Source organism: Octodon degus, unplaced genomic scaffold, assembly GCF_000260255.1.
Source record: "Octodon degus isolate 3935 unplaced genomic scaffold, OctDeg1.0 scaffold00077, whole genome shotgun sequence".
Taxonomy (NCBI): Eukaryota; Metazoa; Chordata; class Mammalia; order Rodentia; family Octodontidae; genus Octodon; species Octodon degus.
In genome coordinates, this window is record NW_004524653.1 from 8,999,743 (window position 1) to 9,024,128 (window position 24,386).

Consider the following 24,386-nt stretch of genomic DNA (forward strand, 5'->3'; position numbering starts at 1 on the left):
AGAGGAAGGGGCTTGCCCACATTTGCTGGCTCTCTGGGTCAGGCCCTTCGTTGCTATCCCTGTCACCTCCCCCAGCCCCAGCTGCTGTGGTGTCACCTGTGCGCCAGCTCCAGGGGAGGAGCGGTCCCCACTGTGCCCTGCGACCTCCCCTCCATCGCCACAGCCTGTGTCCTTTCTCCAACTAGGTTCCTCTGTTGGCCTCTTCACACTGGCCGTGCACGTCTGGGCCTCCCAGGCTGGGTCCTTGTGGCCTGCCTGGCACTGGAGGGGCTGCCCCCGAAAGCACAGTGGGGTCCTTGTTAACATACAGTCATACTGACATTGTGACCACCGCGTAGCCTTGTGTGGGGCTGTCCTGGGCCCTGCAGGCTGTTGGGTGGTACCGTTGGTGTCTACCGGGAGATGCCTACAGCACCCCTGGTCACTACGGATGAGCGCCCCTTGGAGGCCACAGTTGCCTCCCCCTGAGGTCTCCCAGGCCAGAGCAGGAGGAAGAGGCCCAGGGCTGCCTCCTCCTGCCCCTCTGCCTGTGTAAAAGGAAGCCTAGTGCAGAGCAGCCCTGCCTTGACCACTGCGTGAGCTACATGTGGGGTCCTGGCCACTCAAGCCCCTGTCCTCTGCCCACGACAGCCTGAGAGCCCGGCACACTGGACCCCCAGGCCCAGCTCAGAGCAGCCTCATTGCTTGTCCCCCTCCCCACTCACCTGCTGCCCTTCTGCAGGGACCGTGACCACCACCTGAAAACCTACAAGTCCGTGCTGCCCGGGAGCAAGCTGGTGGACTGGCTGCTGGCCCAGGTGAGGGCTTCTGTTATTATAATAGCGTTGTTATTCTTTTAAATTGTGCCAAAATCCACATAAAGTTTGCTCTTGACCGTTTGCAAGTGTACAGTTCCAGTGGCCTCTGCAGGCTTTTAATGTGCAGCTGGTTGCTACCCCTGCAGAACTGGATCTGACTGACCGAGAACTTCCCACCCCCAGCCCCAGCCAACACGCGCCCCCTGCCACTTCCTGTCTCCGTGACTCTGAGCCCTCCAGTGACCTTGCCGGAGGGGGATCCAACTGTATCTGTATTTGTGACCGCTTCACATTTGTTTGTCGCCTGTGAACGGAAGCAGTTTTGCCGAGCACTTCTATTCGAGAACTAAATTGTTCCCAAACAGAAGTGTCTGTGCTGTGTGAGGGCTGGGACATTGATGAAGAACGGAAACTTATTTCTCACGGTCCAGAGCTGGGAGTTCAGGTGCCAACAGGGTTGGTGTCTGCTGAAGCCCGGTGGTTCTCCGCTTCCACAGTGCTGCCCTTGGCTGTGCTCGTGGAGGGAGGGATGCTGTGACCCTGTGCAGGGAAGGGCAGGGTGGGCACCGCGTGCCACTGGGCTTCTGAGTGCACCCGATCCTGTTCAGGAGGGCAGAGCTGTCATGACCCGGTTCTGTCACTTCAGGGGCTTCAGTGTGAATTTTTGGGTGGGATGCGAGCATTCATCCCACAGCAGTGCACACAGGCCTCATGGTTCTCCCTTTGATGGGCACGTGTGGGGGCTTCCTCTGGTGAGGAGGGCCCGGCCCGGTGTGGACAATCTGCCGCTTCCTGAGGTGTTCACTCTCCAGAGGCCTGGTGTCCCTCGGTCCGCATATGGCTGCTGGTCACGGCACTTCCCCTTATGAGACCCTGAGGGACACTGGACGTTAGCTTATTTTGTTTTCTTGGCAGTACTTAGGCTTGAATCCAGAACCTTTGCATTAAGTTACATCTCCAGTCCTTTTTAAAGTTTTTAACTTTGAGCTAGGTTCTTGCTGAGCCACTCAGTGGCCCAGGCTGGGTTCAGCCTTGCAGTCCTCCTGCCTCAGCCTCCCAGAGGGCCGAGGTTTTTAAAGCATATGCACCACCACACCCCACCCATGCATTATCTTAGCATCTTCCTAAGCGTTTGCATATAGGGGTACAGAGTGGCAAGGGTGTGCTCCCCGAGTGCACAGCCTCCCAGGGGCAAGACCAAGACTGGGCTGGCCCATCTCACTCTGTCCAGAACTCTGCCCGGGTCCTGGGAGTTTTTCAGGGAGGCCACTAGTGCCTAGTCACACATGGTTTGAGCCTAGAAGGCAATGAGACACTTGGGACATCAGAATGGATAAATGTTTGAAGGTCTACAAAACGAAGAGCATGTCAGTCTCATTAGTTGTTAAACCCCACGTTCTGAAGAGCTGCGTACCTTTTACAGTTTGGTGGTTGGATTTTCTCATGTTGCACAAATGACTGCCGACAGCGGGGAAGTGACAGCCAATATAGAAAGTAAATAGTTCTGGGAGCCAAATAAGGAAGTTTAGAAAAACCCTTGAAAAGAACTTCAATATTTAATGGGAGATACATAGGCATTTTCTTGCTTGCCACGATTGGGACACCAAGATTCAGGAGGTCTTGAAGCCCCCAGCTTTGAATCCAGCTGGACATCTGCAAAGCTGAGAGTTCTGAACCCTTGGGCAAACGGACCCGCCAGAATCGTGTGAACTCGGCTGAGAGCAGTGCCATGCAGACCCGAGTTCAAGTCCCAGCTCTGCGGCTGCTTTGCCAAGTGACCTTGGTCAAGGTGCTTACTTGCTTGGTGCCCCAGTTTTCCCACCTGTGAAACAAGTCATGGAAACGACACTTTTTAGATTGCTGGGGGACTCAGCGGGTTAATCATAGGAAGTACCGAGAAGGGTGCCTGGCGGAGTCCTGGCCCCATAAATGTACCTGTAGTGTTTTGTCTCTTTTTGCCAGCATACAGGGTGGCCCGCAGTTACAATGCAGGATAGAAGGTTAAAGAAAGCAAAGAAGGGGACTGGGGAGATAACGCAGCTGTCTAAGCGCCTGCCTGGCAAGCACAAGGACCTGGGTTGGATCCCAGGTACCGCATGCTGTGCAGGCCCTGGAACCCCAGGTGTGCGGTGCTGGCCACCAAAACTGGGTATGGTGGCACATGCTTATAATCCCAGTGCTGGGGAGGCTGAGACAGGAGGATCACTATGAGTCTAAGCTAGTGAGACCCAGCAACAAATAAATAAATATATAAATTAATTAATAAAGGGCTGGCTAAATAGCTCAGCAGATTAAAGTGCCTGCAAGGAGGCGCAGGGGCCAGGGGTTTGATCCCCAAGCCTGCCATGCCAGCCCTGCCCCCAGGGCATGCTGAGATGGCAGTGATTGAGATTGGGTGTGGTGGCACGTGCCTGTAATCCCAGCTCTTGGAAGGCTGTAGACAGGTGGATCACTAGGAGTCTGATCTAGTAGTGAGACCCTGAAAACCCTGTAGACCTTTCCCTAAAATACAAACAAACAAATAAATAAATATAAAACATTGAAGAGAGATTTGTGGGCTCAGAACAAGTGGATGGAGAAACAGAGTGAGGCAGAGGGGAGTGTGGGAGCAGGTGAGGCCCCGGGGCTTTGCTTTGGGCTTCAGGTGCCCCATCGTGGCCCAGACACATCTGTTTTCCGGGCTTCAAGAGGCCGTGTCCCTGCCGTGGCCCTTCTGTGGCCTCGTGCGTCCCATGAGCTGCGTTGCTTCACAGTAGAAAGTCAACATGGCTTCCAGGGGTGAAGCTCAGGAGTGACCTGGGGTGAGGTGGGTCTGAGGAGTATTTGGGGGTAAAACAGTTGGTTGACAAGGAGATGTTCAGCAAGTCTTGGTTCAGGGGTCACCCCTGCCTTGTACCTAGCTGGAGTGGCAGAGGACATGTTGTTATGTAGTTTGTACGTAGTTCAGCACACGTCATCCTTCCTGGGTTGTCGTGCTACTTGAAACAAAAGGTCAATGGAAAGCCTAGTGGACCAGTTAGGAACACTGTACTTCCATTAGAAATCTGACTTATCCATGAAAGACATTTTTCTGTCACATAACTTAGTGTTTAGAGCTCATGGTCCCAGAGCTCAATAATGCTGTTTGCCTCTAGCCACCTGCTGCCCTTTTGTTTGCTATTATTTGGCTCCGGTTGCCTCATAGTCCCAAAATGGTTACTGCAGCTCCGGGCATCACGTCCACGCTGCAGATACAGTGGGAGTATCTTTCTCATTTCCTGTCTTGGGGAAGAAGCTTCCGGCAGCCTCCCCTCCATCCCGCGTTCTTCCCGTTTTCATTGGCCAGAGTGCTTACACATATTTCCCTGAACTATCTCTGGGGGAGAGAGCAGGGCAGCTGAGAGTGACATTAGGATTCCTCAGGCTTCATCCCTTGGAGCTCAGGGAAGGGCCTGCTCTCACCACCTGGATGAATCCGTTCTGACGCGGTAACCCTCAGACGGATCACGCTCTGCGTCAGTTCTGATCTGCTGTGTGCTTTCTCTCGTTTAAACCTCTGATGAACCCAGGGAAAGCACTTAACATACGGGGAAACTGCGGCTCAGGGTCTGTCCCTTGTCTCAGGGCCCGCAGCCTGAGATAATGATGGTGCCCACAGACGACTGGGACGCTGAGTCGGGAAGGGCCTGACAGAGCATAAACTAGCAGCTCAGCGCTCAGAGACGCTGTGGCCGGGCAGAGCTGGCGGGGTCGGAAGCCAGGCGCGAAGTCCACGCCTCCCCCCTCCTCCGTCACTGTCGGGTCTGTGTTGAAGGTGTGCGGCTGCCCCCCTCAGCCGCCCAGCTACTTCCTTCCATTTTTGCACCCCCATCCAGTGCTGCTGTGAGCCTTCCCATGGAAGATGTGGGTGGCCCTGGCATATACCTCCCTGCCCAAGTGGAGCCCACCCCGGGGGAGGCACCCTGTGGACACAGTGACAGAGCCCCGCTGTCACTGCGTGGCAGTGGGATGAGGTCATGCGTGGAGTGGGGTGTGGTGGAGGGGCTGGGGGCTGCTTGAGGGGGCTTACAGGGAGGACTCTGAGCCCAGGACCTGGCTGCCGAGGCCTGCAAAGCCCGGGGCTGGGCCTTCCAGGTAGGGGAAAGAGCAGGTACAAAGGCCCTGGAGCTGAAGGTGCAGCAGGGGCCAGAGAGGAGCAGGTCCGGGGAGCTGAGGCAGAGCGGGGCCTGGGGCTGTGTGGGCTTCGCCCCACCTTCTCTTCGGGAAGGCAACAGCACCGCTGTTGGAGACTGGGATGGGCGTGTGGGGCTGGGCTTGCTCCTCAGGAGGTGTGCCCCAGCCTGTGGCTGCTTCCTGGGCCTGCGCTGCCCTTCCTAGGACTACCCCTGCCCCAGCTGCCCCTGGCTGCTTTCTGAGGGCTGTGATGCGCTGGGAGCCCAGGCTGTGAATGGTGCAGAAGCCAGGTGGGCTGCAGATGCCGGCCAGAGCCTCCCTGCTGCGTGCGCAGCTGGCCCTGCAGCCACCCGGGCCCAGGCTGTCCCTCCTCACTCGCTGCCCAGCAGGGCCGGCTGCTCCGGATGTGGACTCTCTCCATGCCTCCGCTGGCCCCACTGAAGCACGTGGCCCTTGGCTGCTGGCTTGGGGTCCCCACGGAGCCGTTTGTCTTTATCCTGTCAGTCTGGGCAGCCACGCTGTGGGGCAGAGTCCAGAGCACTCCTGCTTCTACGCAGGGTCTGGCCGGCTCTCGGCCACTGCAGCCTCTGGAAAAGCAGTTGCTTCCTTTCCCGTGGCTGGGAAATACCTTCCGCCACCCTGGCTGTGGATGAGGAGGGATGGTGGGGCCTCGGTGCCGCATCTGGAGGGCTCTTGGCTCCCCTGCCTCTTGATTCCTCTATTCAGTCAGCAGATCCTGGGCACAGGCTGCACACCAGGCCATTGCCATCTCTGCGGTTTACGCAGGGGCCACGGCCCAGGCTCCTGGCCCTGCTCACCGGCTCTCTGCTAGTTCTGGGCCTTGGGGTTCCACCTGCACCCAGGTGCCTCCCACCCCTGGGCCTTTGATGGTGACCAGCTGACTCCTCTGCCTCACATGCCCTGACTGTCCTGGGATTCCCAAGTCACTGAAAGACACCGGTGAATTAAGGGTGGAAAAAGAAAATGCGCTCAGACCGGGGGAAGGGGGAGACCTGGGGCTGTCCCCCCGCAGGGATGGTGCCAGGGAGAAGGAGAAGCTGCACAGCTCCCATCCTCGGGCCCCTCCTGGCTGTTCCCGGGCAGGCGGCCTCCCTGCCCACTAGGACACCAGCCCACTGGGAGGTGCCCAATACGAGGGCCGCACTGGCCTTGGATGTGGGTGCGATGTCACTCTCGGGCAGCCTGTTCTAGTGCTGCCTGCGTGGCACATTTGTGGCTACAAGGACAACAAAGTGTGGCAGTAGCTGGCCTCTGGCCTGGCTGTGGGTTCGCTGGTGTCCCAGGTCTCCGAGGCCCTTCCTTCTGCCCTTCCCTGGGCTGTCCTCGGCACCCGTGACCACCAGGGCCTCCACTGTCACCTCACTGCATGGGTTTGTTCCTCACGGGGAGGGGTGCTGCTGCTTCCTTTCCTCAGAGGTATTTCTGGAAGCCCCCCAACAGGCTTTCTGGGGGTGCCCTCTGCTATAGCCAGGTCCTTGAACAATAAAACCTGATTTCTAGCATCAGGGACACAACTACAGAGATCAAAACAAATTGGGATTTCTCTTGCTCGAGAACAGCCCAGAGGATGGTGGCCCAGAGCCACTAGGAAAGTCTCACAATCACTTTGGGGACCACACTCTGTATCTTTCTGTTCTGCAGCCCCAGTGTGTGCCATCCTCAATGTCACTGTGGTCCAGGATGGCTGCAGGAGCTCCTGCCATCACATCTCTATTCGGGCCAGGGAGAAGAGAAAAAAATGGGACATGGACAAAGGAGGTTTTGGCCAGAGTATCCTGCTGGGGTGGCTTGTGTCTCAGTGGCTACTGGTAGCTGCCAGGAGGGCTGTGAAATGGGGCAGATGTTCTTGCTAGGGAAGGATCTGGAAAGGACCGTGGCTGGCGCCCAGCAGTATCTGCAACTTCCCGCCTCTTCTCCTCCTCTGTCACTGTACAATGAACTGTTCTTGTTTGGAGTTCGTTAAGGACAGGATCATCACTGACGTGCTTCAGAGGCATCAGAGTCAGTGAAGGGAGACACAGGTGCCATGCTGCCCGGTGCTTCGAGGATGCCGGCCGCCTCAACGCTGTCCCCTTTCCCCCTCCAGGGAGACTGCCAGACGCGGGAGGAGGCGGTGGCGCTCGGCGTGGGCCTGTGCAACAACGGCTTCCTGCACCACGGTGAGCCCGGGCTGCCTCTGCCCCCGCAGCGCCCCTCCGCCGTCCCGTCGTTCAGGCTTCTGCTTGCGGACTCCTTGGGCCCTGGCTGGAACGGCCTCTGCTGGAACCACTCCCTGCTTGGGGTCCCTTGGCCTGGGCGGAGGAGGCCGAGGACAGGAGGCCCCTCTGTCCTTCTTGTCTGGGTTCTATTCTTCTCCAGTGTGTGCACGTGTGCAGCCAGGCACAGAGCTTGGCTCAGGGTCGCAATCCTGCCCCAGCCTGTGTGTGTGTGCGCGCGCATGTGTGCATGTGTGTGTGCATGTGTGTGCATGTGTGTGTGCATGTGTGTGTACATGTGCGTGTGCATGTGTGTGTGCATGTGTGTGTGCGAGCATGTGCACGCATGTGTGTACATATGTGTGTGCATGTGTGTGCACATGTATGTGTACATGTGTGTGCATGTGTGTGTGTGCATGTGTGTGTGTGTGCGTGTAACACTGAAGGGCCATGGCAGGTAGGGAGGACTTGGGCTTCTTCTAAGCGTGAGGCAGGAATCCAGGATGTTCTGAACAGAAGGGGATGTGGCTGATCTGGTTAATACCAGATCCTTCTTGCTGTGGGGCAGCAGTTAGGGTAGGAAGAAGCAGATGTGCTGTGACAGCCCAGGGGACACCCTCCTCCCTGGGTGCAGAGAGCCCGGGGCGGGGGCTGTGCAGGCGTCGGACTCTGGGCCGCAGAGGGGCCTCTGGTCACGTCTCCTCTGCACTCTCTGCTTTTATTTCTACCTCAGAGGCCAGTGCACTTTCTTCACGAAGGGCCCCAAAGGAAGTGTTGTAAGCTCTGCTAGTGACACGGTCTCTGTCACAGATGCTCATGTCTGCCTTTGTAATGCGGAAGTAGCTACAGACCCTAAGGAAACAGGTGGGCATGGCGGTGTGCCAATAAAACTTTATTTAGAAGAACCGGCAGTGGGACGTACTTAGGGTTCTGACTCAGGGTCAGGCTTTCCTCAGCCAGCAGGCAAAACAAGGCATCCTCTTCTGCTTCCCCGGCTGTCCCTTCTGAGCCCTGCACGCTGTGGCTCTGGGGGGTGAGCACGCCCTCCTGACTGCCTGCTTCTCCACCCATCTGCGCCATCTCACCCAGGTCCTCATTCCCAGAAGCCAGTCTGGTCCCTCGGGTGCTCCCGCCAGCTCGCTGGCCAGAGCTCTCATTTGTGGGTGAGGGTAATTAGGGGTCCATCCCAGCAGCTATGCCGGGAAGGCTGCTGGTGGGGGACGTTCTGTAGGGGGTAACGCTGAGACGGTCTTGATCACTCAGGGAGAGAAATTGCAGGGCGTGGCCCTGGTCCCTGCCACGAACTCAAGATCAGACTAAAATAGGAAAGGGCCAAAGGCTTGGGCTGTGGCTGTGACTGAGCGCAGGGTTGGGTGGGGGTGGGGGTGGGGGTGGGGGAGGTGGAGTGGGGTCCCCATGGCACCCTCTGTGGTTGAGACCTGTGGTGTCCCAAGGAGGGACCCGGAAGGCTGGTGACCAAGCTTTCTGTGCAGCACATACAGGGAAACTGAGGCTTGCCACTTAATCCTCCGGGCCATCCTAGGAAGTGGGTGTTCTTTTTATCCTGTAGATGAGGAAGCCGAGGCTCAGGGCATCTGTAGGGCATGAGGTTAGTAAGGGGCCATGCAGGGATTTGAACCCAGGTCCATGTGCCTTTTATCAGCTCTCCTGGTGGCTCAGACCAGGACGGACAGAAATCCAGGTCTCACCTGGCTGAGCTCTTGGACCTGTGGGGTTCTGCGCTGTTTTCCCAGACATTTCAGCCGAGACACAACACTGCAATTCTTCCTCCCACTCCTGGAGTTTTCTAACTAAATGTTTATAGTGGAGGCGAAGCCAGCCGGCTCCCTGGAGCCTGGCTCCTCAGCTCTGGGGAAAGTAGCAATTTATGTGTCTGTTTTCTCTAAAGAGGTAATTGGGATGGCCTGAGAAAGAGGAGAAAGATGCTCACAACAGGTAGAGTCCCCAGGAAGTGGCCTGGACACCAGCAGGCGGCTGGGGAAGAAACACCTCCTGCTGCCCGCCGCTCAGCCACCAAATCAGGGCACGGCCTCTGTCCTCAGGGACGATAGGACGCCTCCGGGCTAAGGTGGCCAGCTCTCCTTGTTGCATGGCCCCTGTGACCTTAGCTACCTTCGTCTTACCAAGCCTCAGTGTCCCCCTTCTCGTGCTACTTCTGGTCATCCCTGGTACTCTGGCAGGCCTGACTGGCGGGGCAGTGTCGGGGAAGGAGGGACCTGGACGGGGGTCATTTTGTACCTGTGGCTTGGGGGATTTATTTTGCCTCTCTGGGCCTTGTTTTTCCATCTGTAAAGGGGCTAGAGCAGATCCTTCCTTGTCTGAGGAGCTGTGAGCTCAGCGGGCCTCACCTTATAGGTGTTTAGTTCCAGGCAAGCATAGGGATCAGGTCCCGCATTCGGATTTTTGCTCATTTTCCTGGGCTATTCTAGAACAGGCCTCTCTCTCTCTCTCTCTCTCTCTCTCTCTCTCTCTCTCTCTCTCTGGGGTAGATCACAGAAAATCAGGCTTTGCGGGCCGTGCAGTCTCTGGCACTGAGACACTGTGGCTTGGGAGCAGCCATAGACAATATGTAAACTATAGGTGTGGCTGCTTCTAGTGAAATTCTATTTTATAAAATAGTGAACTGTAGGGTTTTTTTTTTTTTGTGATCTTAATACACAAAACACTTTTCTACCCTGGGACAGAGATGTTCTGTGTTTTGTTTGGCTAGCTTTATAGTTTTACCATCATATTTAGGTCTTTAAACCACGAGGGGGGTATTGTGGTACATGGTGTGAGGTAGGGATCTGAGTTTCCTTTTGCCCTCCAGCGAGTCATCCACACAGTCCTCTACCATCTGTCATGTGCTAGGTTCCCGTGCACACTAGACCTCTTGGCCAATTCCTATTCATTTTCATTGGCTATTCATCCCTTTGTGCTCCAGTTTTATACTACTTTGGTCACTATGATTTGTAATGTATCTTTATAGCAGGTGGGGCACGTCTAGTTTTTTCAAGAGAAATCAGAAAGCTGGATCTCTATGTGAGATACCCTAATATGTTAGTATTGGCTCATGATTCTATTTTAATAAAGTATTGTGTTGGCCAAACCAAACTTGTCTGGGGGCCAGTTCCAGCCTGGGGCAGCCAGTTGGCCACCGTTGCCTGCATGGTTCTGTGGGAGTCTGACCGTGTGCTTGCACCCTTGGGTTCACAGTGCTGGAGAAGAGCGAGTTCAAGGATGAGTCCCAGTACTTTCGTTTCCATGCTGATGAAGAGATGGAGGGGACCAGCAGCAAGAACAAACAGCTTCGCAATGACTTCAAGCTGGTGGAGAACATCTTGGCCAAGAGGCTGCTGGTAGGAGCAGAGCTGAGCTGCTGTCCCTTGCTCCCCAGACTCTTCTGGAGGCCTGGGAGCCAGGATCTTGAGACAGTGGCCAGAGCAGGGTGCTTAGCCTCGAGCCTGAGTCTGGGGCATCCCAGCTGGCCAGGAGGCCCGGTGACTGGGCCGGCAGGGTCTGTACTCCTCAAGGTCAGAGCTGCCAGGCGGCCTTCCTGGTCTCTCCAACTCCTCTTGTCCTCTCTGACTTGCAGCTAAGCCCATGGTGGGAAAGACATCCCTGAAGGCACTGGCCCTGTCCCCTCTGGCCTCAGGTGTTTTACACCGGCAGTCTGAGTCCATAGCCTTGGATTCAGGGGAGCATTTAGAGTCCATGCAGAAAGGCTACCAGCCCGGCCCCTAGATCTTGTCTGCCTGCTGGTGAGCAGCAGCCCTTCCTGCAGTGCCCACAGTGGGTGGGCAGTAGAGTGCTGCTGGGAGAAGCCACTTGCCACAGCCGGGGGTGGGGGCGGAGCTGAAGTCTCTCCACCTCTGTGTCTCTTACACTAGACACCTCCCACGCTCCCCACCACACTCGAGGAGGTAGAGTGCACACTCTGCTCATGGCCTAGGAGACCTCCTGCTCCTCCAGCCTTGTCTCCTGTGCCCTCCCCCCTCCTCATTCCACCCCTACTCTCTCTCGTCTGCTTCTGTGCCCCCAGCACCCAAGGGCCTGCCTCAAGGCCTTTGCCTTTCCATGCCTGCTGGCTGGAGCGCCTTCTCCCCAGCTGTTGCGGGCTGGGGAGATAGCTCAGAACAAGTGCTTGCCTGGCAAGCGTAGGGTACTGAGTTCAATCCCTGGTACTGTGAAAAAAAAAATTGGGGCCCAGGGAGATGACTCAGTAGAGTAAGCGCTTCCCTGGCAAGCATAAGGGCCTGAGTTCAATCCCTGATTACGCCAAAAACGAAGACAAAAAAACAAACTTGCTCCCTTGGTCCAAGCTGGGGTGTTTCCCTGGTGACCCCTCAACTGTGCCTCTTAAGAGCTTTATTCTGATTCAGTCTGCCTCACAGCCTGTGTGTGTTTATAGTCTTCCTCTTCCACTGACAGCTCAGCTCGGGCAGAGTGTCGTGCTCAGGAGTGGCCCCAGCACCCCAGGGACCCCAGATGCGCACTGTGGGAACAGCTCAATAAACGCACACAGCTGCTCTGTGAATGCGTGCGTTTCCACGTTTCCCCCGCCCTCCCTCCAGCGTGCCTGCCTTTAGAGTTCCAGCCCCAGTTCTTGGTGGCCAGGCACCTCAGGACACCTTGATTAGGCCAGCAAGTATTCATAGCGCACCTACCATAGACCGGTAGATGGGCGGCGGGGAGAGAGGAGACTGTTCTGGAGTTAGGAAGTGAGAGGGGAGCTGTGCTGAGCAGGAGCGTGGTGGGTGGACATGGTGGAGGTGTGTCCTCAGGGACAGGAGGGTCCCCAGCACCTACTGAGTGCCAGGTGGGGCTTGTGTTTCATTCTGTGTTGCCTGCCCGGACTTGGCTGCTTCCTGGTAGACCTGGGACAAGAGGAGCCAGAGGTGTCCTGGTCCTGTGGACGTCCAAGTGGCATTGCTCCAGGCCTCACTGGGTCCCTTCTGCCCTGGGTCCCCAGATCCTGCCGCAGGAGGAGGATTACGGCTTCGACATTGAGGAGAAGAACAAGGCCGTGGTGGTGAAGTCCGTGCAGCGGGGCTCCTTGGCTGAGGTAAGGCTTGCAGGGCCGCTGCCATGGCAGGGGCTGTGAGCAGGTGAGAGAGCAGGGCATCTCATCTGTGCATGTCCCTCAAGGTTGGCCAGCTGAGCTGGTGCTGGAGCAGTTACCTGTGTGGGGACACTGAGTCCAGGCCCCTTCATCTGCAGTTCTGACGAAGCTGCAGCGGGGCTCTGCAGCTCAGGACCACGTTCCTGGCGTGGCTCACCAGCACCCTCTCTGGGTCTCTGCTGGGAGGTGCAGGAAAAGCAGGTTTGGGAAATCAGGTTTATGAACTGGATTTTTCTGCTATAATGACGGGAAGCCCAAATTCTGATGTCTTGAGTAGGAAGAGCTTAATCTCTTTCATGGAAAAAGAGTCCTGAGGAGGAGGACAGGGTAGTGGGGCTGAGAATTCCGCCATGGTGGGTCTCAGCTTCTCCTGCGGTATGGGCAGCAGGGACACAGGCCACGATGGGCAGTGCCTGCTGTGGTAGGCCGGAGGCTTCGGCCTGCCGGAGTCACCTCCTGGCTTCGTGTGCCTGAAGGTGAGGGCTCTCCACACACTGTGAGGGTTTGGCTGTGCCCGTTCTCAGGGAAAGCGTCTCTTCCAGCAGTGCCTCCCTTGGGAGCTTTGTGGACCCCTTAGTCTCTTTGAGGGGGGGTTCCCCAAGGGCTTCCTGTGTGCACCTGAGGTGCCTCTGGAAGCGCCTGAGGTCACTTTAAGAGAAGGACTGGAATCATAACCCCTGCGTGGTGTCCCTGCTGTCCCCTAGATGGCTGGCCTGCAGGTGGGCAGGAAGATCTACTCCATCAATGAGGACCTGGTGTTCCTGCGGCCCTTCTCAGAGGTGGAGTCCATCCTCAATCAGTCCTTTTGTTCCCGCCGCCCGCTGCGCCTCCTGGTGGCCACCAAGGCCAAAGAGTGAGCATCCCCAGGGTGGGCCTTCCCAGTGACCCTCTTCCCAGCCTCTGAGAAGCAGGAGGAGGGAGAAGAGGAAGAGGAAAAGGGGGAGGAGGGAGAGGAGGGGGAGGAGGCGCAGGAGGCACCAGAGCTGGGGCTGGCCACCTGTCCCTGTTCCTTGTGGATGGCTCTTTCCCTGGAGGCCTTGGTACAAAGCTAGCCCCTCTATTCATTCAGCAGATGCTTCCTGAGCCCCTGCCACGTGGGGGTGCGGGGCCTCAGGCTCTGGGGCTGTGGCCCCGTGGGGGTAGGCACAGCTACTTGCTCTCCTGGCCCTCAGTGTCAGGTGAGGGATGGCACAGGGACAGAAATGCAGATAGAGATGTGCGACCCATACTGCACGGGTGGTGTGTGAAGTCTGAGAGAGCGATGGAGCTGGAGGAGCCAGGGGTTGGGAGAGGTTACTGAGAACCGGTGATACCCTCAAGAAGGTGACACAGGAGAAGTGGCTTCTGGAGGAAGAGGGCTCCTGGCAGAGGTAGTGGCCAGTGCAAAGGCCCTGCGGTGGGCTGCTTGGGCACAGCTGAGGAGCAGCCAGGAGGCTGAGGGGCTGTGGCAGAGTGGGCGGTATGGTCAGGAGGCAGCAGGGCCGGGCCCTGTGAGACCTTGTGCCCATGGTGAGGACTGCAGATAGCTGACCCCTCTGGCTGCAGGTGGGGGCCGCAAGGCTGGCAGCTCTGGTGGGCAGGGGTGAGTGGTGGCCTGAATCAGATACACATGGAGGGGAAGCATTAATTGTTGAAAAATTATGTGTTTGATGCCCACATCTTCTCTCGCCTTCTCCTCTGTGATAATGGAGTAAAACTCAGCCAAACTGGTCAGGCGCTTGGGTCAGGAGAAGACAGAGGAGGTGTGGGAGAGTAGCTGGGGTTTCCACATACTCTGATAACCCAGGATTCCGTGGTGTGGCCTCTGGTTATTTGACCATTTCTGTTTGCATTCAACAGCTGGAAGCTGCGTGCTGCTCCTAATTTTGGGCTGTATTTCCCAGAAGTCTCTGAGGCAGGGGCTCCCCAGGTGGCCTGGGTTATCGAAAGCTGAGCTGCCATTCCTTATGCCTTCCCTGTTGTGTCTGCTTGCTGCAGGACAGTCAAAGTCCCCGACCACCCAGAGGCCCTGTGCTTCCAGATCCGCGGAGCTGCCCCACCCTTCATCTATGCTGTGGGAAGAGGTGAGTGCAAACCTCTAAGACCCAGGCAGCCGTGGGGTGTGGGGCTGTCCCTGTGGTCAGGGTTCAGAGCCACCAAACCTTGCTACCTGCCTCTGCCTGCTGGTGCACCATTATCATGTTTTCTTTGCATGGAGCCAAGATTTGTGAAAGCGAGTTGCAGATGGGTGGGGGGAGCAGAATGGAGGCTGACAGGGAGTCCTGAGGTGAGGTGCGGCTGTTCCCTGCACAATGGTGGGCTGCCCTTCAGCCAACACTTGTGCTGCCAAGCAGGACTGTGGGGCCACTTGTGCTAGAAATGTGAATTCGAAGTTTCCCCGAGTAACAGTCCTGTGGCCAGGCCGAGCTGCGGGCTAGTGACCGGAGCCTCTGGCATCCGTATGTCTTTACCCTGTGTGCTGGTTAAGGTGCCAGCTCTGTCTCAGGAGTGAAACCAGCGCAGTCTGCAGTGCTGGGGACCCTGAGCTTCAGCACCCAGAGTTCCCCCCTACGTAAGAACTGTCCACTTCGGTGATTTGAGTTGTACTTTTAATATTTGTGGATTAAGAAAATACCTCTCATAATGAAGGCTACTGAGACTTTGATCATTTAAAGTAGGTTTGTATTTTATTTATCCTTGATACAGTGGTCTTATTCTGGAGTCATCCTGCACCCTCTCCAGAGGGCATCTGGCAGTGTCTGGAGACAATTCTGGTCGTCACTGGGGAGAAGGGGGCTCTGACATCTAGGGGGTAGGGCAGGATGCTGCTGATGGCCAGTGATGCCCAGAATGTTCCACCGCACCATCGACCCCAAGGGAACGGTGTTCTTATTGCAGCCCCAGGTGTTGGTGGTGCCAGGGAGAGTCCCTGCCTTGGAGCAGGTGTGGAGATGTTAGTGATCAGTCGTAGTAAAATGATCATAGTTGTGTTAGTTGGCTTTCGATTGCTGTAACAACATATCTGAGGCCATCAACCCATAAAGAGGAAAGGTTTATAGGTTTTGGCTCTGATTTGGAGAGTTTCAGTTGGTGGTCTTTAGCCCTGTTTTCTTGGGCCTGTGGCCAGGCAGCTCATATGGCAGGAGTATGGCATGGAGCAGTCATTCACTGTACAGCTGGGATGCAGAAGTGAAAGAGAACGGGACTGGGGTCCCAGAACCCCTTCAAGGGGGCACCCCCAGGAACTGAGGACCTCCACTAGGGCCCATCTCTTAAAGTGTGTGCCTCCTCCCGACACCGCCAGGCCAGGGATGAAGCCATTAACACGTGGGCCTTTGGGAGACATCTAGATCTAAACTGTGGCAGTTGTACGCCTGGCCAGTGTCAGAAGGGTCAGTGTTTCCCGGGAACTTACAGGTGCCAGGCTCAGTGCTGAATGTCTCACGTGGGTTAGCTCCATGGGACCCTACCAGTGGGTTTTATTAGCATCTCCATTTCATGGATGAGAAAGCAGAGGCCCAGAGAGGTTAAGTAACATACTGATGGCTGTGAGACAGAGCCAGGGCTTGAAGCCCAGGTCCTTGAGGCCTGGGGCCTGTCCTTGTCACCATCACACAGCCTGGGCTCGATTTGCTCCCGCATGACATTGGTTTGCATTTCCAAACGTTTTGTGTTAACCACATGAAGGCTGTGAGGCCTGTGGCTTGGGAATCATGGTGGAGTGAACACGTATGCGCCTGCAACCTGGGCGCCCTCGCTAGAATCCTTCTTCTGGCTGTGGGACCATGATGGTCACTCTGGCTCTCTGAGCCTCTGATTCCCCCTCTGTCTCTTGGAGCTCACCCAGTCCAGTCCCGTAAGCTTATGCAGGACTCAGGGAGACTGGGATCTAGAATACAGCCTACCTGGCCTCAGTGTGGCTCTCCTTGCATTGTGGGGGTACAGCCCTGGTGATGTGTTGTGGAGCGGGTGGGGTGTGTTCCTCAGGCTCCCCCACGCTGGCCTGCTGTGCCCCCCACCCATGCCCACCTCCAGCTGTCCACCCCCAGGCTCGGAGGCCATGGCTGCGGGGCTCTGTGCCGGCCAGTGTGTCTTGAAGGTCAACGGCAACAACGTGATGAACGATGGTGCCCTCGAGGCCCTGGAGCACTTCCAGGCTTTCCGGAGCCACCGAGAAGAGGCCCTGGTGAGTGGCTGGGGTGTGGGGAGGCCCCTCAGTGGAGTGGGGTGAAGGCTGCCCTCTCCTCTCAGGAGGAACTCAGGGACACGCTGGTTGGGGGCAGGGAGCTGTGAGCTGCACCTCTGCCTGGTGTTTCCCCAGACTAGAGAAGCTGAGCCACGATCCTTCATGGCCTCGGTTTTCACTGCCGTGAGATGGGCATGTGAGACCCTCTTCTTTTACATGGACAGGGTGTGTAAACATCTGCATTGCTGATAAAAATTGTTACCATTAGGTTAGGGGCCTGGCTTGCGGTGAAGGGGGACAGCTGTCCACCCACCCCATCATTGCTTTTGCTTAGTGTTTATTGAGTACCTACTGTGTGCAGGCACATTTTCTTGGTCTGGGGATATAGAAGAGACAAAGCATCTGCTCCCAGAGCACTCACATTTTCAAAGTCTTCCCATCCTGGGCTTCTGTGTGGAGCATAGAGTGTCGGTGCCGAAGGCCATGTGTGGTAGGGGTCCGCAGGAAAGTTCCAGAGTGACCTTGGAGGCCCCTCCTGTCATCAGCAGGCCCAAAGCCTGAGTTTTGGAACCAGGGCATCCGTGACACCCGCCCGCCTTCTCCCTGGTGTGGTGGCTGTCCCACTCACACCGGTTCCCTCCAGGGCCTGTACCAGTGGGTCTACCACTCCCATGAGGATGCCCAGCAGGCACGAGCCAGCCAGGAGGTGCCTGGCGAGGACCCCAGTGGGGCCCAGGAGGAAGATCAGTCTGATTCAGGTAAAAAGAAGGTAGTGGTGCCAAGGGGCTCCTGAGGGACAGAGGCCTGGAGGGGTCCTGGCCCAGCCAGCTCTGTGCCAGCTGTCTGTGGTACTTCTAGGGGTGCTCTGCCAAAGCCCCACAAACCCAGGAGTTCAAGCAACACACGTTCATCAGCTCAGAGTTCCAGGAGTCCCCCTAGGTGGATATCAAGATGTCCGAGGGCTGTGCTCCTTCCTGGCGCTCTGGGGTGTCTGTTTCCTTGTTTGTCTCAGCCTCTAGAGGCTCCTGCATTCCTTGACTTGGGCTCCATTGCTGGCTGCTGGCCCTGGCCCTGTTGGCCTGCATCTACCTCAGGGCCACTGTCATCTTTCGAACTCACCCTCCGGTGCCTCCACCCTCATTTAAAGACCTTGTGGTGAAACTGCTTGCACCACCTGGATCACCCAGGGTCGTCTGGGGATATGAGAGCCACCTGCCTAGCAGCCTCCTTGTCTGCCTGGGCCTCCAGGTTCCGGGGCCTGGACTGGTGTGCTGCCCACCTGCAGCCCTGAGACCCCCATCCTGCACGTCCCTTGGGGTGGCAGACCCCACGTGGCCCACACGGAGCTCAGGGCCTCAGAGCCTCCTCTGTGACCTGCCCCTCCCTGTATCCTGGCTCCTCCTGCATCTCGGGAATCTCCTTGGCTCCTTTCCCTCTCCTACACCAGTAGCTCGATTGCAGCAGCCCAGCTTGTGGACCCTGCCTTCGTACTGCACCCTGAATCTGCCCACCTCCGCCACTGTCAGCGTACTAGAAACAGGCTCCCTCCCAGGCCTCACTGATCTCTTGAGGCATCTCTGCCTCTCTCTCCAGACGCTGGCTCTGGCTCCCGCAGTTCACATGGGAAGGGCCCTTCCCTCTGTAGGTCCAGCAGGAGGCCCAGACCTGCCAGTCTCGTGCCCAGCTGGACTCAGCGTCAGGGGCGGCTGGGAGGGTTCTGCTCTCTGAGCTGCCCAGACTGCGTGGGACACAGGGCCTACTAGAACAGGGCCTTCCGGGTCAGGTGGCTGCGCCCTGCTCTCCTTAGAGTCCTCGCCTTTTTCCCCCAGCCTTGCCGCTGCTGTCCCTGGGGCCCCAGCTGAGCCTGCGTGAAGACAGCCCCGTGGTCAGCCTGACGGTGGACAACGTGTTCCTGGAGCACGGTGTGGTGTACGAGTACGCGAGCACGGCAGGCGTCCGGTGCCATGTGCTAGAGAAGATTGTGGAGCCCCGCGGCTGCTTTGGCCTCACTGCCAAGGTCTCTAGGCTCTGTCCTGCCTTGCCCAGGGGTGGGGATAGCTTTTTCCCATTTCCCTAGAGACAGCCTAGGGTCCTGAAATGCCATCCTGTCCCCCATTGGTAGCTGTGAGACTGAGAACAGTGGCTTGTTGGCCTCAGTTTATTCATCCACAAAATGGGCCCACAACAGACCCAGCCTCTCAGAGTACCGTGAAGCATCTAGCAGTGCCCTGAGGTGATCCAGGATGATAGATACCCTGGCCCCGGGTGCGGGAAGATGGCTCAGCAGTGGTTGACATTTCCACAGATCCTTGAAGCCTTTGCCGCCGATGACCACACCTTCGTGCAGAACTGCGGGCGGCTCATGGCCATGAGCAGCCGTGTGGCGACCATAGCCCACTACGAGTTCCGCAGCACCTGCGACACCAAGCTGGAGAGCATTAGCCAGAGGATTGCCTGCTACCGCCAGGTATCTGCTCCCCTTGGGGCCTCTGCCTGGGCTTCTGCCATAACAGGCACAGTGGGTGTCCCACCATGGCCTGTTTTTGACTGTCTCCCTGTGCTGGTCTCATGTTCAGCCAGACTGTTCTGCTGGGGTCCCTGGAGCTCAGAGAGAGCCTTGTGGTTGCCTGGTGACTTACGGGCCCTGTGTGGTCCCCAGGGTGGGCAGCCTGGCCCGAGCTCTGCAGCTGAGGACAGCAGGGGGAGCCCTCAGAGGCCTCGGACTGCATCAGGTGTCCCTGAGCTGGGTGTGGGGATGTCCCTTTCCTCCTTTGGAGCTGCCTACATTTTGCTGAATTTCAGAACATCTGGCCTGGGCCAGGATGTAGGGTTGGGGGTTGAGAGGTGCAGAATCCCCTGACTTCCTCCCCCATCTGTCAGTTTGCAGCCCAGCTGGGAGGCAGGGTCAGCCCAGCCTTCAAGCAGGCCACCCTGGAGCCCCACCCGCTGTGCGGCCTGGACTTCTGCCCCACCAACTGCCACGTCAACCTTATGGAAGTGTCCTACCCCAAGACCACGCCCTCCATCGGCAGGTCCTTCAGCATCCGCTTCGGCCGCAAGCCCTCCCTCATCGGCCTCGACCCAGAGCAAGGTACCCGAGTATGTCTGTTGGAGGTTAGAGCTAGACCTCGCTAGACAGGTACTAAAACTGAAAGCTTTCTGAAGACCCTCAGTCCAGGGCTGGAAGGGTGGCTGCATCGTAATCAGGGATCCAGGATTCTTCTGTCACCTCTCACTGTCATCGCTAGATGGGGCTTCTAACTTTCAGAACATAATTGCTGAAGTACCAGCCATCACATCTGCATTCCAGAGAGGAAAAAAGGACTCTTTATGGTTAAAATCATGTTGGCACCAGGGTGGAAACCTTCTTGCAGTAATCCAGTGGGTTAAGAATATTGAAAAGGGAAATTTTTCACTCATTAGAATTTTTGATTTTATAGTTTTTCCTTTTTATGTATCTTGTACAGGGTCTCACTACACAGCTTGGGCTCGTAGTGATCTTCCTGTCACAGCCTCCCCAGTGCTGGGATTACAGGTGTGCACCACCAGGCCTGGTCTCAGTGACCACCTCAGCAAGCCCAGGGGCAGGGCTGGCGTGGCCAGGGATTGAACCCTGGTCCCTGTGCTTTCCTAAACAAGTGCTTAGTCTGCTGAGCTATATTGCCGGCCATAGTTAGAATTTTTGAAGTGGGTTTGTACCCTTGTGCCCAGAGGGCATAGGGCGTGTTTCCCAGTGAGCTCCCCCATCTCCCACTGTAGGCCACCTGAGCCCCATGTCCTATACCCAGCACTGTATCACCACCATGGCTGCCCCCTCCTGGAAGTGTCTGCCTGCCGACGGAGACCTCCAAGGCCAGGCTGTCAGTGACAGCAGCCCGGGGCCAGCCAGTGGGGTCCTCGGCCAGGAAGACCGCGGCCTGAGCTTCCTGCTCAAGCAGGAGGACCGAGAGATCCAGGACGCCTACCTGCAGCTCTTCACCAAGCTGGACGTGGCCCTGAAGGAGATGAAGCAGTACGTCACCCAGATTAACAGGTGAGGCCGCACTGCGGGCTGGGGACCTGTGGCTGTGCCCCGCGGCTCTCCCGGCATCAGGCATTGGGCTCTGTTCTGGGCTGTCCTGGCCTCTGTGTGCTGGATCCCCATAGCTTCCTCCTCACCTGACAACTGAAAATGTCTTTAGACTTTGTCACATGTCCCCTGGGGGCAGAAACACCCCCCCACCTGAGCAGCTGCTCCAACAGAACAGTGAATCAGGCGGATAGCGATCTTAGGGAGGCGAGGGCAAGCTGGTGAAAGGCTGTGGGGCCTTAATGATTGGGACAGCTGAGAGAGACAGTTGAGCCCACAGCCCCTTTGCTGTAGGGCAGAGGCCACACAGGCAGCCCACTGCGTGCAGGTACTCGCTGGCAGCACTGAGCCAGTATCCACTAAAAATGTTTTCGTTATTAGCACATTTGTGACACACAGCGTGTCTATTGGTTGTGGGGAGCTGATAGAGACAGGCGGCATCTGGGTCCCTTTAATCCCTTGCTGTCCTCTACACCCTCAGACTGTGGGAGGGAGTGGGGGAATGGAGCTCATACCTGTGGCTGCTCTGGATGGGACTGCTAGGGCCGTAGTCAGAGAGGATGCTTAGGTGGCACCTTGGGGACACTGTTGGCCACTTGCAGAGGGTGGGTGATTCTGCAGGACAAATGAGACTGTTTCTTTCACCAGTGAGTGGCAGAGAAGCAGAGTGGGGAGGAGGAGGGGGAGGAAGAAAAGGAGGAGGAGGAGGAGGAAGAGGAGCCATTAGACCCTGGAAAGACTTGCAAGACGCCAGGCAGCAGCCAGGTCTGGCTTGGGGATCTGCTTCTAACAGGCCACCTGGAGGAGATGCTTCCACGACTGCCAGGGACATTTAAACACAGACTGGGTGCCAGATGGCGCTAAGAGGCTGTTGATGCTGTTTGGCACAGTGACAGCTGGCTGATCACATTGAAGACTGTGTTTCTGCCTTCATCCCAGTGACGTCTGGGGGGATCGTTCTGTGTTGTGGGCCACACTAGGCCTTGGGAAAGGGTAACAGCATCGCTGGCTTCCGCCCCTTCGATGCCATAGCATTCCCCTCTGGTGACAACCACCTGGACTTCACCCAGTGCCCCCTGGTGGCCGCGTTTGCCCCTGGTGGAAGAGCATTGGCTTAGAAGCGTGTCACACAGGTGCATTTGTGGCTCACACAAGTGGCAGCCCTTATGAGGGAAAGGATGTGCTCCCTTAGACTTGACCGAAATACTTGAGAGAGGAAAAAAGGAAAAGATGGAGGCAATGGGGTGGCCCCTGTGTTACCTCGTTGAAGCTCACTGCTGGACCTGAAAAGCCAGCATGGTCTTCCTCTTCTGTGTATGATGCTAACTTTCCATGATTAAGGAGAAAATACAGGATGGGGAGCCAGGAGGCCCGAGCTTCAGTCCTGAGTCACTTATTAGCGGTGCGACCTTGGGCAGGTCACTTCTCTGAGCCTTTGTTTCCTCATCTGTAAAATGGGAACAATCAGGATGCTGGCCGAACTGATACGTGGTAGGATTAGGTTTGGCCGGGGCTTATCAATCACAGGGGCAGCAGCCACTGCTCCAAACACTATGTATTTTAACTCTCTCAACCTTCACAGCAGATTTGAATGCACTTACTGATGTTATCTCCTTTTACAGATGAGGAAATTAGGTCTCAGAGAAATTCAATAATTTACTTTATGCCTCTAAGCCAGGAAATGGCCATATGAAGGTGTTGGGGTTCAGACTTCAAAGCCTCTATGCTTCACTGTTACATTGTGGCTGTGGCCCATGACCCGAATTCAAGTTACTGCTTGTTTTGTTCTATTGATAAAGTTTTATTGAAACTCAGCCACGCCCACTTGCTTACATCCTGTGGCTGCTGCTACAGTGGCTGAGTTGAGTGGCTAGGACTGCACACACTGAGCCGGTTTGCCCCCAGCCTCTCACAAAGGGTCCTAGCCCATGTGCAGTGCAAAGAGTGGTGATAGCTTGTCCAGGAAAGGAAGGTGTCTCACCCTCAACAGAGGTGTTGGTGGCATTTTCAAGGGGGGACGCAAAACACTGGTGGCCCCCTCTATGTGGGGCTGTGGGCAGGGCCTGGGTGTCTTGTAGGCCTGTGTCCTTACCTTCAAGGCCTTTGTCCCTTACAGGCTGCTGTCCACCATCACTGAACCCACCTCGACCGGGCCCTGTGACCCGCCCTTGCCCGAGGAGGCCTCCTCCCCACCTCTGGTCAGTGAGGAGAGTGAGATGGACAGGGCTGACCATGGGGGCATCAAGAAAGTGTGCTTCAAGGTGTCTGAGGAGGACCAGGAGGATTCCGGCCACGACACCATGAGCTACCGCGACTCCTATAGGTGGGTGGGCCGCGGGAGGCCAGGGCTTCATGTGGCGGCTAGCGGAGCCTTTGGGGCCACTGGGCTGTGGGAAAGTTGGGACTGTGGGCCACCTTCTGGGTGGGGTGCCAGGGACTGGTGCCACCATTGTGCTCAAGGATTAACTGCACTCCCCTCAGAGCATCTCCCTGCATGTCGCTCAGATCGCCCCACTCCAGAGCCAGCCCTTCAAGGCCTGGCCCTGGGTCCCCTTGGCTCTGTCACCCCACATGCTGATGGGCTAGCAGCGGAAAGGCCAGGACTCTGCACTGGGCTTTCAAACCCAGCTGAAGACGTGGGTTTCCATGGCCAACACCATTTCACCATTTTTACTTGGCCCAAGGAATAAGATTGGCCCAAGGAATAAGTGTTAGATTTTCTCCTAACTCTGAGAGGACCCGAATGGTATTTCTGCTGGTGAAATTAATCATAACCAGGTCAGCGGGTTCTCAGCTAATGGGTTAACAGACTAAAGCTCAGCTTCCCGCGATAAAACATGTGACGGGTACATCGGATTCCTGACCACGAGTGCGTGCCTGCTGGGCTCCATGTGCAGCTCTGTGGATTTGGCCTGGCCTGCGGGCATCTGTGCTTTTTCAGGCTGTGAGGGGTCCTGCTGGTCCTGTGTCCAGCTTTCCTGGTGTCTGCACAGTGGGGCATCTTGGAACCTTGTGCCCATCTAGGAGTTCTCTGTTATCTTTGAGTATTCATTCCTACCTTTTTGGGTGCTCTGATTTTTCCTTTAATTGTCACGAAGCTGAGGCAACGTACCTTGGGATTGTGGCTTTTGGTTCTCTTGGCTGCCTTTTTATTTTTTGTCTGTTTTTGTATTAGGAATTGAACTCAGGACCTTGTACTTGCCAGGCAGGTGCTGTGCCCCTGAGCTGTCTCCCTGGCACCCTGATTCCATTTTGATCAGATGTGGCATGGGCAGCTCTGTCCTGGGCAAGGCTGTCCCACGAAGAGTGAGGCACAGGGACCACTGGGGACACCAGACAGCAGCGACATCCAGGTGTCCAATCCTGAATGGAATGCTACCACCCTGCTTCTGCGGGTTGATGCGGGGATCTCCTAATGTCTCTTATCCAGAGACACAGGAAGCGCCCAGACCAGCAGTCTCCAGGTCTGGCTGGGCTCCCAGAGCGCGTGAGCCGTAGGTGACGCGGCTGTCTCTCACTGTTGCAGCGAGTGTAACAGCAACCGGGACTCGGTCCTGTCCTACACCAGCGTGAGAAGCAACAGCTCCTATCTGGGCAGCGATGAGATGGGGTCCGGTGAGTGCAGAGAGTGGGCTCCTGGGGTGTTTTGTCTTATTCATATTTTGTACTTCATCTGTGTTGTGTTGCTGTGTTATGTTGTTACTTCCGCACATCAACTCATTGCCCGACTCTGTATCGAGCACCCGTTGGGTGCTGGGTGCTGGGTGCTGGGTGCTGGGCACACAGCAGTGGTTGGAATAAAGATCCCGGCCTTCATGAGTGTCACAGACGGGGAACTAGGAACAACACACATGACAGAATTACT

General features: G+C 56.6%; 1 protein-coding gene across 1 annotated transcript in view; it reads left to right on the forward strand.

Annotated features, from left to right (window-relative positions):
- Prex1 (phosphatidylinositol-3,4,5-trisphosphate dependent Rac exchange factor 1) overlaps positions 1-24,386 on the forward strand; it is a 168,115-nt gene that overhangs the window by 129,699 nt on the left and 14,030 nt on the right. Inside the window, exons 14-27 of the mRNA XM_004636113.2 lie at positions 722-797; positions 7,057-7,129; positions 10,382-10,524; positions 12,138-12,230; positions 12,992-13,140; positions 14,265-14,350; positions 16,316-16,452; positions 17,096-17,210; positions 18,282-18,469; positions 18,758-18,919; positions 19,333-19,543; positions 20,212-20,485; positions 22,638-22,844; positions 24,048-24,136. Of these exons, the coding sequence (XP_004636170.1) occupies positions 722-797; positions 7,057-7,129; positions 10,382-10,524; positions 12,138-12,230; positions 12,992-13,140; positions 14,265-14,350; positions 16,316-16,452; positions 17,096-17,210; positions 18,282-18,469; positions 18,758-18,919; positions 19,333-19,543; positions 20,212-20,485; positions 22,638-22,844; positions 24,048-24,136 (2,003 nt within the window). The remainder of the gene's footprint in view (positions 1-721; positions 798-7,056; positions 7,130-10,381; positions 10,525-12,137; positions 12,231-12,991; positions 13,141-14,264; positions 14,351-16,315; positions 16,453-17,095; positions 17,211-18,281; positions 18,470-18,757; positions 18,920-19,332; positions 19,544-20,211; positions 20,486-22,637; positions 22,845-24,047; positions 24,137-24,386) is intronic.